This window comes from Hetaerina americana, unplaced genomic scaffold (genome assembly GCF_022747635.1).
Source record: "Hetaerina americana unplaced genomic scaffold, ioHetAmer1.1.p SCAF_8, whole genome shotgun sequence".
Classification (NCBI taxonomy): domain Eukaryota; kingdom Metazoa; phylum Arthropoda; class Insecta; order Odonata; family Calopterygidae; genus Hetaerina; species Hetaerina americana.
Genome location: NW_027287427.1, coordinates 59,544,812 through 59,560,341, shown reverse-complemented (window position 1 = coordinate 59,560,341; position 15,530 = coordinate 59,544,812). Strand labels below are relative to the sequence as shown.

The 15,530-nt window shown below is 39.1% G+C and overlaps 1 protein-coding gene across 1 annotated transcript in view; it reads left to right on the top strand.

The window, feature by feature from the left end:
* Nucleotides 1–11,149: 11,149 nt before the first annotated feature.
* Pld (Phospholipase D) overlaps nucleotides 11,150–15,530 on the top strand; it is a 51,415-nt gene continuing 47,034 nt past the window's right edge. The window contains exons 1-4 of the mRNA XM_071596685.1: nucleotides 11,150–11,346; nucleotides 11,436–11,625; nucleotides 13,715–13,865; nucleotides 14,866–15,190. Coding sequence (XP_071452786.1) covers nucleotides 11,478–11,625; nucleotides 13,715–13,865; nucleotides 14,866–15,190 — 624 coding nt within the window. The 5' untranslated portion in view covers nucleotides 11,150–11,346; nucleotides 11,436–11,477. The remainder of the gene's footprint in view (nucleotides 11,347–11,435; nucleotides 11,626–13,714; nucleotides 13,866–14,865; nucleotides 15,191–15,530) is intronic.

Genomic DNA, 15,530 nt, shown 5'->3' with positions numbered 1-15,530 from the left:
GATGACTGTATCATCATCAGCTGACGATGATACAGTGTATCGAAACCATGGTCGGCAATAAAGTTTTAACTGTGGAAAATTGCAACGAAGTTTTTATTATGTCTCGATTCCACAACATCACGCCTGACTCTTCACTTTTCGTCCCTCTTCCCTTTCTAAACCCACACTGATCATCACCTATGTAATCATTTGCCTTACTCTGTATCCTTTTGTTGATGATCCTGAGAACAACTTTAGCTGCGTGGGATATAAAACTTATTGTTTTGTAGTCCTCACATGATGTAGTCTTTACCTTTTTCAGAATAGGAACTAACACTGATCTCACAGTCTTCCAGCCAGATTCCTTCCTCATAGAAACTACAAATCAGTCCATATAGACTCTTCCTCCCACATTTCCCTTAACCTTTCTGTAGTTCCGCAGGAATTTTGTCTACCACCACGGTCTTATTTGTTTGTATTAATAATGATTCATTGAAATAACTTAACGTAGATATCCAGTGAAATGATTTACGCTGCTCAAGGATTGCTAAATGTCTATGATAACCACGAAAGATTGCAGTAGTTGCTCTTGATACATAATAAATTTACCCCTTTGAGGTAATTAATTAATGATGGATATACAATCCAACCGGTCATTACTGCAATTCCGACGTTTACCGGAGCCTCAGTAAGCCTGAGAATTGATGTACGGAAGAATTAAAACAGTTTAGAGAACAGTGGAGGTAACCCCGAACGAAATCGGCGGAAAGAACTCACTGGTTGGTACATTCGACTTATCCATCACCTACTATAACACCACGCGTGCAAAAGCAACTTCGGGATTTTTCGCCGGGGGAACCAATCTCAGTCCGAAAGAGCGCAAAAGAGGTTCTGAATCACGGCGTTCTCCCGCCGGAAAATCGGTGCAGGCCGTTCCAGTTATACCGGCGGAAATGGGAATCGAAGCGCGTCAGTTGCTTCTCGGGCAAGGTCGGGCGATTGTGTGTATGTGTTTTTTCTTTTCATTCTCTTCCAATTTCACGTCGGCTCTCGCATTCCGAGGGTGACCTTGTGGCATGTCCGACCGGAGCACGCACACCAACACACACACGGGCAAGTGTTGTCTACGTGAAGTCAAGTGTGAACCAGCTCCGACTCCCCTCTTCGCCCTCCCCCGCAGATATGCAGAGGCACCACCGTGCCCTCAAATGAGTTGGGAGCAAGTCCGGTGTTTTCGAGGGACTCCCTCCACACCCCCAGCCCACACCCTCCCTCCCCCTCCCTCCACCCAGCAACCCCCGACCGCCGTCCCGACTCGCTTAAGCCGCTATTTCTTTCGGCTGAACTGACTGCCAATTTAAAAACTCCGCCTCCTTCGAGCCGGGTGGAGTGGAGGAAGCGGCCGATTATGAGCAATGTGAGTGTGTCATGTATATCCAGACGGCGGTCGTAAATCCATACAATCGGAAAGCCCTGTATTTATGCTCCCCGATCGCTTGACTTGAGAAGATTCTCAAGCTCTCGAAAGGGCACGACGCGGGAGTGGTACGAAATAATCGTTTCAACCGGTCAAAACCCCAAATTTCAAAATATTCGTGTGCATTTGAAACTTATTTCCTTGTTATTGTAATGTCAGGAGCGTTTAAACCTGGGGAATAATTTTTTTAAGTTCCTATTTTAAACTCTGCGATGGCAAGTATGGCCGAACTAAACAACTGCTGCGAGGGCGCCCAGGTTCATTCCGGTGTTTCTTCGCGGTGAATTTTACTTTTTATCAAGCAAGGCTTTAAAAATAATTATCGTTTTTAAGAAAATAAATTCCAGCGATGGCATGTCAGATTGAACTGTTACTCTGAATTAATTGTATTAAAGATACTGTAAATGTTGTTACGAAAATTAAGTCTGGTTTGCGTGGGTCGCAATGGGTTCCTGACTAAGTGGACGGCTCGCGTTTAGAAAACCTGCCTCCCTTACTCCGTCGCCTCAGCTCGTTGAGTCTCGAGTGCTAAGCTGTGTTCTGTTAAATGCATCCGATAACTTTCGATGTCGCACGGATCATGCAAGCTGATAACGTAGGTCGACCGATGTCAATGAACGGTTAGATATATAAACTCTAAGGGTAACGACTGATACTGTAACCCTGTCCTCTGAAATATCAAAATCCTACAAACGTTTATTAGCTTCGCTGAAAATCGGTACCAAATACGATTCACGGAGACCTATATTTGGCTTGGCTGGGAACGATAAAATTTCTTTTCTATCTCGTTTATTTTACTTGCTCTCTTCGTGAATGATAAGTCAGAAATACAAGTGACAAATTACGCCTGTGCATCAGGATGTATCGTATAAGTATAGGAATAACATGAGTTCGAATAAATCCCAAAATGAACTCGGATATTATTTTAGAAAGACTCACGTCCATCATAAACGTCATATTCTCTTAAAAATAACCACAGCCATTAGCCTGCGCAATATAATTAGAATTTTTAAACTTACTTTTATCATATTCATGGACTCATCGCGTAACGAAGGGAAGGAAACGGTATTTTCCATAACAGTAAAATTTTACTTTTCCAAAGAAATTCCTCTTTCCGCCGATTTTTAAGAAATATGCAACTTCCACGAAGGGAAGCCTGAAACCACGGAGTGTGCGAGTCGTCCGTGTCAGCTGTATAATCAGTCATTAATAATCGGTTAAAGATTTATGTAATTAATTTTCAGCACCCAAATGTAGATGGATTCACCCATTTAAATAAAACGGAACGTGTTTTTCAAGAAGTGCCAAGAAACTGCGGGAGATACCGCGATAGTAACTTTTTAATAGAATCATTCATTAAATGTGCATTACAATGCAATAATTTCAAAGTGTAAAAATGAATCCCTCTGTCCGGGATTGGGCAGAGCGAATGATTTTTACAGACTGAAATTGTGGCATAGAAACCTGTTTTTTTATAACTTACTGTATGTGTACTGATTAACAACGAATCACATTGCACATCCACATATAGTTTTTTCCAAAGATGCCTAGAAGAATGATCAAAATCATAAAAAGTAGTTTTCAATTTCAGCATTTTATTATAAGAAGTCTTACATCACATGTACATTGCACCGATGTAAATAATGCATTGAATAACCAATTTTTAATAATCAACTGTACCACGGGTGTATTTTGTTCCCATGGGGATAGTCTCACAAAATCCTTATCTCACATTTGGGAAGGCTAGTTTAAAAATATAATATATTTCATTCGTTTAAATAGATATTACCATAGAAATGATAGCAAATCTTGACAACTAGTACTTTCGAAACTTCAGTGGTTGATGTAATTGGTTATGAAAGTGTAGCCCATATCCCTTTCGATCGCCTTAACTCTAGAAACTGGTACTAAATTTGTTTGCCTAAAATTAATTCATGCAAAAAGTATAAAATATATTATCATTTTGGTGTCTAACTTGAAGCAGAAATAATTATTCGTGGTTAACAAGTGAATATTAAACGATTATCTGTAGTTAATTAGTGGCAATAGAGTTATGGATCCGGCATTTAAACTGTGGAAATAAACTTATATATTTTAATGGATGCATACTTTCAGGTTGGGAAGGATATTCGTAATCTAGTCCATTGGGCATTTATTTAATGTTAATATAAGATTTCCCAAGGGCAGATAAAGGTGGTAAACTTTTGTGAAAAATGTTAAGGATTTGGAATGGCGGCCTTTACTTATTAAATCCCAATTGTCGAATAAATTATTAAGTAGTCACCAAGATGAAACTTGAGAGCTCTGATTTTATCCAGAAGATGGAACTACGCGAAATATTTCTTATTAATACCTAAGAATGTTGAAAACGAAAAATGACGCAGTATCAGACGTAACATGGTGGAAATCCTTCATGATGAAAGAATACACTTTGCATTTTCTCGATAGGACCTGAAGACCTGAACGAAACCTAGGTCGTAATAAAAAAATTATATGTGGTAAAGCAAAATGTCTTCTTTCATTCTTATCCTGAAAACCTTGAAACGTCGGACTTCCTCGCTAGCAAATTAGTATCATTTCAAAGCATCAAATTCAGAGTATAAAAATCATTTGCCTTGACTGGGATTCGGACCCTGATCCCTCAATGTCCGGTCGAGTGCTCTAGCCAGTGAAGTGAAGCTATCGAGACGTACATTTAAGGTACAATAAGAATATGTCCTTAGGTTTGTTTAGAATTACGAAGGAATGGGATTAGTTAAATCTGAATATGGATTTGTTAAGGTTGCTTTACTTGAGTAGGAGAAGAGTCGGTTCCCATTACTCTTTTTGTGCAAATATCATCAACCCCCAGTATCCGTTTTACCTAAAAGCGACAGATTCTTTCCTACCAATTTTTTTCACCTCCTTCGGCAACTTTTTTTCGCTTGGCAGAGAAACTTGGTCGTTGGCACAATATAGTAGACTTATATTGGAGGTTTGTGAGATGTGGGTGTAGGGGAGGAGAGAGAAAATTAAATGGGTGGTAAGAAAAATAAAAGAAGTAGCTTTAGGCGCAATAGAGGGGTGAGGGGAGAAATCCAAAGAATGAAAGAAAGTTGGATCCAGAGTATTTTGATTGGCGATGGAATATTGGAGAGTAAGATGGAGGAAAGAACTTTAGGCAGGCGAGATAGGGTGAGGGAAAGAGAACAGGCATGTTGAAGGGAATAAATATATGTGGTTTGAGTAACGGTTGATTGCAATTTGAGGTTTCAGGCTGTCTTGGGAAACGAAATATAGAAATATGACAATAATTAGCCGGTGTGCCCATCCATAACTTGCCTTAAACGGTCGACTAAAATAATCCCCATTTGGAAAAAAACGCACAAACAAAATTTTAAATTCCAGCCGAGTCCTCGATGAACTAAATGCGAATAGTCGAATTACGTATGCATAAGCTCATGAGCAATCAAGCTTGTATGAGCCCATAGCTAAACACGTAAGTCCACAGTGTTTGAGAGTGACCCCCTCCTCATAGCACGAAAACGTGTCTCCGATCTTGTTATTACTCGAATGAATCAAGACTTCTAATCTGTGGGAATTCACTTAAAATAAACAACTTAGGTTTTCACTATCATAATCAATCGAGTCGAATAATAATCAAATAATATGAACCATCATAAGTATAGCAGAAAAGTGAAAATCTAAGTTATCTATTTGTTATGGTACAGCGCTGTGTCCGTTCCTTGGGGGCGGGGGGGTTATTCGACGAAATCTCTTTCATTCCGCCACCTCCCACGCACAGATTCCACTGCGCCCTCGGCAAACAGGCCACGCAGTAATTTTCTCACATCCAAGGCTTAAATCACGTCCAATAAAATGGTCGGCTCCCATCTGGACGTTCATTCTCCATTCTCTCTCCAAAATCTACTGTTCCAAATAATGCTCTACTCTATTAGGGAAGATGAAGACGGGAAATAAAAAGTCATTATAATCGTAAAGAAACATTGTTCAAATAATATGATGCGATATGTAAATAACACAGCCAAAACCGTTGAACGCTCCAAAGCACTTAGCCTCTTGGAACCCCAAGTCAACACCCCTGAATGACAATAGACGTTTAGTATTAGAAAGTAGACTTTAACTACTGCATCTACTCTATACTAATGAAACATTTACAATTTAAGGCAATCTCTCAATTTATACTCCACAGAAACATTAATATATGATAGAAAATTTTCCTATCAATGTGACTAGGAATTGAATGTATCTTAGAAATGAACGAAGTTTTAACTTCTCAGCAATATATAGAGTATGCATGATTATTATTATTGGTTGTCTACCATTCAAGGTAGATTTTGGATGGTACTAAATTGTGTCCATCATATTTATTTGGATAAATAATTGAGGTGGTTCCCCCTTACCTTCCTCAATAGTATTCGTAATGTGACACCATCACTCAATGGCCGCCCCGCTGGGATCAGATGCCTTTGCAGCCGCCTCGCAGAGGAACGGACGCTGCGCGGACCCCCTTTCGTCTGGCTCCGAACTCTCGACCTATCTGGCATGGGTAGCCCCACTGGAAGCTATTATTATTGTTCCCGCCAGTACGGCTCTGGAGGTAATCAAAATGTACAAGCCCTTCAACACGTAAATATGCATTATTAAATTTTCCTAAATTATCTAATGAATTTGTGTTGAATGTTCTTCCCCTCTTCATGAAGTAGAATTTTTAACGTGAATTTCAAAAGGTAAAAATAAAAAAAAATTTTAATTGTTTGTATTTGAAATAATTTAAGCTCTGCGCCCAGAACGTGATAGTTATTTCATCGAAATTCGATCTTACCAGTAGATATGATTCACACTATGATCGCTTGTGTCACAGCTATGTAACAAAATTTCCCAATTTTGAAACTGCAAAGAGAAAAAATTCTTCTAGTTTTTCAGAGATTTTTCGGTTTTCGACTTATTTTGAGCATAAACTTCATCAAAAGTCCAACGTACTTGTATTTCATACCGAATTTTACCATAAGATTTATAGCGTTATTAGGAATTAAATTGATCTTGCTGCATTCTTGGATGCTTGACGAATCTTACCACAAAGGATGAGAAATTCTCTTTTCCCACGGCTGATGACATAGACGGATGGATGCATGAGATAGACCCCTTTTTTGGCAGTGGTTCTTTAAAAGAAATAATTAGTCAACATTTTTGTCTTTAACATTCCATCCCCTATTAATATGCTCTGCGCCCAACTCTCCTGCCTCCTTTGGAACACTCTCAATAATCTTCCTTACTCCCATACAATGTCTAGTACTTCTTTTTCAAGCCTTTCCGTCCATTTTACTTTTTCTATCCTCCTAACATATCAAAAGCTTCCAATCTGCTCACATAATCTTCTCCCGACTACCAAATATTTTAATGGGCTTGTGTGTATTTTATACTTTTTGGAGAATTGAACGCGCTAACAACACGTGAGATATAGGAAAAAAACAGCCACAAAAATGAATTCATGGTCATATAACACATGATATAAACATCCATTTATGTTCACCGGGTCAATATGCATTACATGCTACTTTCGATTCAATGTATTTATAATCGGGGAATATAACGTGTGTTTATTAGGGTTCAGGTTGAAGATGGGACTCTTTTAGGTTCAATATCACCCAATAAATGACGTCATTATTTTTTCTCTCAGCTGTTAGTTCTGCGCAGATGGCCACATTAGTATTATAAAATGCCAATCAGCATCCGAAATATACCACTTGTATATATTACGTATACAAAATATTATTTTGCTTTCTGATTGCTACACTTCGACATTATTTTAACACTTTTTGATATTTAAAGTGGAAGAAATTCACTCAAAATTACAATATGTAATCCATAGAAGTAATCATGGAGGTTTATTCGAACTTGAGATATATAAAATACATAATTCATGTTTTCTTTCTAGCAAACTTTAAACAAGTTGAAACAAACCTTTTCGCGGCCCTAGTCTGCAATCGCCTCTCACATACGTAAGTGCATCGCAAATTTCTCCAGGATTACCTGAATCCGAGAGGTGGTCACATCCAGTAGTCCCTTACAATTAGGGTGCTCAAGTTAGACTGCCTAAATCAAGGGATACTTTGGCATTGTATGTCCGTCCAGTGTACTCCACCTATTTAAGGGTACTTTTTGGACTGTTCCTAGAAATATATCGTACTGTGTTGATAGAACTTACTCTCGTTGACCCTACATCATTTCCTTTTTCATTTCTTCGTAACTTCTGCCTGCCTTCATGCTGTATAAAAATCCCTCTCTCATCCTTCCTCTGCCCCGCTTATCCAACGTCCTCCCTTCTATCTCGGCCCTTAAATATGGGGCATAAGCACCTATTTAAGGCCGTGATACGCCCTCTACCTTTCAATATATCTTCCCCTCTTTTACAGTAGGCAGTAGTTTTGTAGGTGTTAGGGGAGGCGACCGCTTGCTTAGTTCATTTGCGTCATTAGTGATAGGTGTGTAATTTTGGAGAAGGTGAGATGATCAGGGAATGGGGAAGGATGAGTGAAAAGAGAGACCCGACGTCGTCAATAGCTTACTCTAAAAGGTAGGCGCCAAGGGGTCACTTAATCTGACGGCCAATCTGACGGACGGCGTACTCCTCTTGAAATTATCTCTCCTCGTTGCACCCCAAGTAGGCATCGGGATACCATTGATTAAGTTTACCACCGCCAAGATTCGGACCCGGAGCTCATTTCTGATATTCGGACCCCCGGGGTCGGAAGTCGGTGCATTAGACGCCGCACTATCTCGAACCCAACTTTCCTGGCTGGGTTTTCCACCCAACTTTTTCTGGCTTATTCGGATTTTACGACTTCCTTTCTTCGCCCACCACGCTTAAAACTTCAGCGTTTTTTCTACTCTGCCCAACTTATTCTCTCCATTCTCAAGGAATGGAGGCAGATGAAAAAAGAAAAAAAATCGCTCAAGAGGTACCAAAGTGTGATGCTCCAACAAGATTAAATCAGTGATAATTGCTCATCATCAGTTGTCAATTCGAGGATTGGCTCTTCCGCTCTCCAATCCGTACTATTCTCGCCCCAGTCCTCCTCATTGTTCACTTCGTTAACTTTTTATATTTTTTCTCAAATCTCTCGTGAAAAAGGCACATTTCAGATGACGCAAAACATATCCCATTATTTGTTGTCCGCCTTGAGTTTTTCCAAATCAACCTTAAAGTCTCTGTTCGCTACACTTATACTTCGTAATTCGACGTCTACTGACAGGGTGTGGTCCCAATCACATATTACGGGTGGTCCCGAGGACACAACCCAATCTAAATGAAAACAGTTGAACTTTCCGGACCACAAATCTTCCTGCTGAACCGTGAAAGACCCACGGAAAAGGGCTGTCTGGCACCTACACCATGATGTGCGAATTTAAAACGCCTCCGAACTAATAGCGAAGAAGAATATTTCTTTATTAGGGGGGAGAAGAAGTTGAGCTGTCTTCATTTATCAAGCCAAACTTCGGCTAAGTGCCCTTGCATTGACCTAGGCTAATCAGTATAGTGACCCAGTGACGTACTTTATGAACAAGAAGCGAGATTACTAACTTAATCGTGGGTTTGGCCTTTTCTCGGGTCGAGGACGTGAGTTTCTTTTTGGAGTGTTGATCATGGTGCTTGGCCTTCGTCTTGAAGTTGGCTAATTCTCATGAAAGTAATTCTTAATCTTATGGGAGTGCGTCGTTCTGCCTGAAATTTGGACGATAATCCGGTATCCTCAATGCCTTGGGACAAAGAAATCAGTTCCGTAGTGCATTTTTTCAAGGACCCAAAAATATCGATGTCGTTATTTGTTTTCTTTGTTATTTATAAATGATAGCCCACTCCAGGGCTCACGCTGAGATAATCACGTCTTCGTCTCCTTCGCAACCATGTTCCACCATGCTTGTTTCCTTCCTTTTTTCCGCGTCGATAATCACACCTTTTTTTATGGATTCCATGCTCTCGATACGAATTTTACGTAAATCTTAAAGATGTGGTGGGTGCACGCCCCAAACGGGTCAGGCGTATCCCTCGCACCACTGTTATTGACCGCTCCTTTAGTCACGCGCAATTGTGGCCCTAAGAATAAAGTTGAACGTGATAAATGGCAATTTGTTTTTGGTAAATCGATCGAAATATCAGTCGGCGATCGTGACGCCCCGTTCCACGCGTTCGGCTTCGTGTAAGTTCCCAACCTGCTCCCCAACCTCAAGGTCAGATGAACTCCGCGTGCAATGGTCTGATACTATTTCCTGTTACCGTCAAAGGAATGGCAGTACCACTCCCTTGGCAGCATGGCACCTTGCGGGAATGGAATGAGTAATGTTTTCCAGATTATTTTAAATTTCTGCATGATGAAATAAATTTTGAGTCGTTTCCTTTCTCATGCAAGTTTCTGTTTCTCTTAATTTGCAGCTAATCGAGTACACATGGCAGGAAAACATTGAGTAGATCAATATAATCAAATTACATGCCAGTTTTCACCTGGCATAAGAGAGCATTATTAATCGATATTCTCGATACATAAAAGAATTTCACGCCTATTTTTTTAATGGGTGCGGGATAGGCGTTTATGGCAGACAATAGGGCTTTGCTCCTATTTACTTCATGGAAACGAAAATTTATGTTTCCGGAATGGATGAATAAAAGCTTCGTATTATCATTCAGAAGCTATTTCCACAGTTCCGAATAATGATTCAATATGTTTACACTTATTATAATGTTCCCCAATCCGGTATTAATTATTGAAGGCATTAATTTATAGTTGAAACGGAAAAATGGCCTTTTTCCTATTTATCCTATGGTCGAGTGACACCAGGGAAGGCTTCCGATTATTTTCTGCAATTACCTTCCTCAAACGCTAATACACCATGAGTTATGAAATAAACCACCTCCACAGTTTTCATCGTTCAGTCTTCGTAGGATTTTAAAATTTTTCCTCCAATGAGTTATAAGTTCTGTTGGCAGATGGAAGCTCAATCAATTAGAATTTAAAATCGTCCGAGGATTGAATAATGTGAGCGTAATTTGTGTTATATTTGTGAATGGCTGGCAAGTAAATAAGGAAACAGCGGTTAAAAAATGAATGGTGATATGTCGAGGCTTAGTTTTGCACTGCTCCTAAGTCTACAAAGCATTTGCATTAGATGTTATCATTTTTTTGTATTTTTTACTGATGTCTCTAGAGTCGCTTTGTAATTACGTCATAATAACAATTCAAAGCATGGAAATTTGCTCTTAAATTCTTAAAGAGTGCAGACGAGGAGTCCCTTTTCCGTGGATTTTTAGTTTATGTAGTAACTAGATTTTTAGATGGCTCATAATGCGATGCTAAGATTAAAGACAGAAGAGACAATGAATTCCGTGTTTCACATTTGTTCCGGAAATCTACTTTATTAGAGGAGACGCATCATTTTTTCAACCCATTTTACTCCTGTATTCATAACTATATTCACGTAAGTTTTAATACAACCCTCATTCTGTATGTATTTTTGTCCGAATCAAGATGCGTCTTTAAAATGAATCTGTCCGCTCCAGTCACGAATTTCAAATTTATGGGGATTTCGGTCTTCTTGTGTTCGACGTAGTTCTCCTGCGGTGGCTCTACTGCAGCCAAACTTTTACAAGCTTACTGTGCCCCGCCCCCAACAGGGTAAACGATTGTTCTCGCCAGTGGTCCTATGGCGTGGTTCGAGGTTGCCGTTAGTTGCTTGCATTGCGGTGTACGCCATCTCCTTGCTTTACGGCGAGATTGACGTAATGATCCAAAAAATTCGCCAGCTAATGTCATGGCTCTTTTTATGATGATTTAACTTGAAGCTCTCTAGGTGTCTTATCCTCCGTTGCACTCATCATAGCTATATGCTTAGCGGTATGTTTCTAGTGCAGCTACTTAGACTTTAAACTAATTTCAATTGTTAAAACAAAGTTATAGTCACTTTTTGTCTTTATCGATAATAGGCAATTCCCGACTAGAAAGGTGACCGTTTGACCCGTGTCAAAATGACAGATACTTCGATTGGTAATGGAGGGGTTTCCGAAGCTAAGGAAGCTGATTCGGATTACGACGAGTATTTGGCGTTTCCATATTTTGATGGTGTAAGTGATGAGCCAGTAAACTTGGACGATAAATTGGACTCAAAAGAACCAGGTAATTTGTAATAATTCGTTCCCCGTCTGCACACAAAGCAGGGGTCGGGATTGAAAACAAAGGAGGGTATTAGAATCATTATTTTCTCAGGCTCCCTGAAATGCTATCTGTTTTTGGAGTGTCGCTGTCTCAAACTTCGTTAGAGGCTTTTCCGGACGTTTACACCTGTTGACTCTTACAAGTCAGCGAAAGATCATGAATGACAAATTACTTGGGAATCTAATTGCAAATGTGAATTACTGTAATTTTCTGATACAAATACAATCCAGGAGATTATGGAAATTAGTTATCTATGGTTTACTTTGGTGCCTTCAAAGAAATGTATGTGCTCTATTGGAATCCAAATTGAAAATGTTTGAAGATACCCTAAAGCAATGGGGCATACACTTTTTGTGGAACTTATCCCGAGTACTCATATTATGGGATTAATATAAGAAAAATCTCAGTTGAAAAAAATAAGGTTCCTGGTTGCCAAAAAGACTCGCCGATGAAATTTAGACTTATTTCCTATAGTTAAATTAATTTTTGGTAATGCCTATTGTCATTAGAATAAACTTTTCGAGTAAGGAAATTTTTTCCTGCCAGTTTTCAAATAAAATGACGATAAATTTCGAGTGATAAAATAAGCGCAAGATTCGGCATGTATTAAAATAGAATAAATGAATTAATTCCTTCTTACACCGCGACAGAAGTGGACGGCCAAAGGGTGTAGATTTCTCAAATATAAAATTCAATGGATGAAATGAATATGAAATCTTTGTCTAATTCTGCATCTGGCCAAATGACTTAAGCGATTGTGAAAATGAAGGTGTGCTAGAAAGTAGGTGATATAAGCTTGGGAGTCATTGACCACCGTTTAAAATATCACTTTCAAAACCCCTTATTGCTTTAAAATCCTCGAGTAACATCCTCCTAACTACCAGTTGTAAGAGATCTGATTCTTCCATTTTGGACTTCACATATTCTCTTCTTTCTTTAGACGATATATTTTGAATTGACCTGATAATAAAATATTTTTTTGCAACTCTTTTATGTTTATGGCAGCAAATTTCCCTAGATTCCAAAAATTTTGGTGGATTGAATTTGTAAATAAAACATTGGTAATCAGCCCTAAGGGAATAGACATCAACTACACCCAATGGTACGTAAAATCCATGTATCAGAGTTATAAAGGGGGCTGTTGCTTTCCTTGTGCCATGTATAGGTTCCGGAACAGAGGTGTTACCCAAAAAGTTTTTTATTTGAATGAATTTGCAGGTGCCCAGAGGTTGATGGGGAACCAAATATAGGCCCCAAGGTCGCTAATCCTTTGCCATACATACTTCTGTACAAAGTTTTTATAAAATAAAATTATCACAAATGTCGACCTTAAACTCTGATTCCTCTTTCCATTGACCTCTTAAAGTTCTTCACCATAATGTTTTTAAGTTTACCTTCAGATGTTTATTTGTGCATAAATCTATGGAGATTACTTTAGCTCCTCTGAATTATACCTTAATGTTATCCCCATTTTAGTTGCATAATGTTTCTTTCTAAACCTCTTTTCCAAATGAGATGATTTTGCCAGATTCTCTAACGGTGTCTGTCACCTGACTGCCTTCTTCAAATTCCATTTATTTGTATATCTTCCCTCAAAGTCTTTCAGATTGGGTAATCAGTTGTGTTGGCATAGGATTGACCAAATTTTGCAAAAACAAACATGATGGAAGGGAAATGTGCAAAACTTCCATCATTAGATGTTGTTTGAATATATTGCCCTGTGAAATACTCTTCCATTATCTAGTTTATATAATTTTCATGATTATCTACACATCACTTAATACATGGTAACTAGCAGCACCCTCCATTTCATTGAATCAGTGAAGTTTCGAAGGTTTCATCATCCAAAAATTATTTAAATAATGCCCTTGTACCAGGTAAATCATTCGTTAACTATGGTTTATTTGAATTTTATCATGTTGTCCCACCAAATATCCACCACATTATATGGTTTATTCAATTCGGAAAGGTCTTGTTGCATTCACTGGCTGTGAAATATTTGTCAATGGACATGATTGCCTTTCCTCATTGGGGTTTTGCTTTGTTACAGATTCAGTGATCATCCCTTTTCAGACCATTCACAAGCAACCTGTCAAGTTCAAATCTCCACAAAGGAAGGTGTTCATACCGAACCAGGAAATAGAAGTGAAAATCATCAACTTTGAAAGGAATGTCACCATCCACATTCTCAATCCCAATCTGTGAGTGCACACATACTAATTGACCCATTTTGTGATTGGGACAGAGTACTAATTGTAAGTTCTCCATTTTTATGTGGATTAAATCCTACTCTTGGCAGGGACAGTTGCCATTTAATAGAAATTGATCCATTGTGCTCGAAAGACTTGAATGTGAAACGTGACTCTAATGCCTGTGAATAAGAAATTACGAGTAGCTTCTGGAGTAGGTCAGTCATATCTAATATTCCACCGCAAACTGAGAAATATGTTTACATTTTTGTGGCATATGTAAACATTTAGTTAATATCGAAGTTATTTTTGCCATGAATCCCCATAGAATAGTTTATTGACTAAGTCAATATGATATTTTTTTTAAATTTTCTGAACAATTTTTAAAGTCTTAAGCTAAGTTGTTAGAACCTTAGTCTGCAAATCTCAAATATTTCAATGTGGAATCCCAAGGGATGTTGTAGAATATCATCTATTTCTCATGTAGTAAAATATTCATTTGTTGAGAATTGAAAAATCCTCAAATGTCAATTAACAATTTTTAAATTGGTGAAATTATTAGTCTCTACTAATGTAGGTGTTGTTTAACAGAGAGGTCAGAAACCTTATTTCAATATTGAGCTAGACTACTGATTAAGAAGTATTAATGAGCTGAATACAACTTTAATCATTAGCTCTAATTCAGCAAACAGGTCAATAGAAGGGGGAAACCAGGTAGTGCATTTATGATGAGACAAGAAACATTTTCTCTGACATCTCTCTCAATAAATGTGGCAATTGATCAAGAGAATCCTATGGAGGGCTTGAAACAGGAAAGACATTAATGCTGTAGCACTCTACAGTATCAGACCGAGGTCACCAAAGGTTGCCAACTCATTTTCCTCACCAAGAAGGATGGTAGTGTATGATTATGGATGTTGATGACTAGGAGTTCACTTTCAGAAAGTCAAGCCCCTTGGCAGTGAGTACTTACAAGGCTAATGATAAATATTTTTGCTGTTGTGCATTTCAGCTACACAATCGAGTTCCACCATGGGGGTTTCACTTGGACTGTCAACCGGCGCTACAAGCATTTCGAGAGCCTCCATCGCCAGCTGAGACTCTTTCGTGCTGGTCTCAATGTCCCATTCCCAACGAAGAATCACCGTGAGCACCGCACAAGCTTTCGAATGGAGATGAAAAGTGGAAGCGATGGACGGCGTGGAGCCCTACCGCGGTTTCCTAGGAAACCAGATGCTCTCCTCCCTTATGAGCAGATAGAACACCGAATCCAGCAGCTGGAGGAGTACTTACGCAACCTGCTGAGGTTCAACTTCTACCGTAACCATCATGAAACTGTGAGTCCACTGATGTATTGTCGTGCCGTGTCCAAATTTGAGCATCACCCCGAGTGGTCACTTGGTCCCCAATCAGAGATTTGTCACCTAGGTTGTTGTAAGATTAGAGAAATGGTATAATCTCCTCCATTTACATACCTTACTTAAACACTTCCTTCTCGGGTTTCTCTCTGTTTTCTCCAGCATTTGTCATCTGCATCTACATAATACCCTGCAAGCCGCCGCAAGGGCGTGTGGTGGGGGGTGTTAGGTCACCAACCGTAAAAAGGAACAGTACCACATGCAAAACAATAATATGGAAAATTACACCCACAGCAGTGCACACACACATGCAAAAATC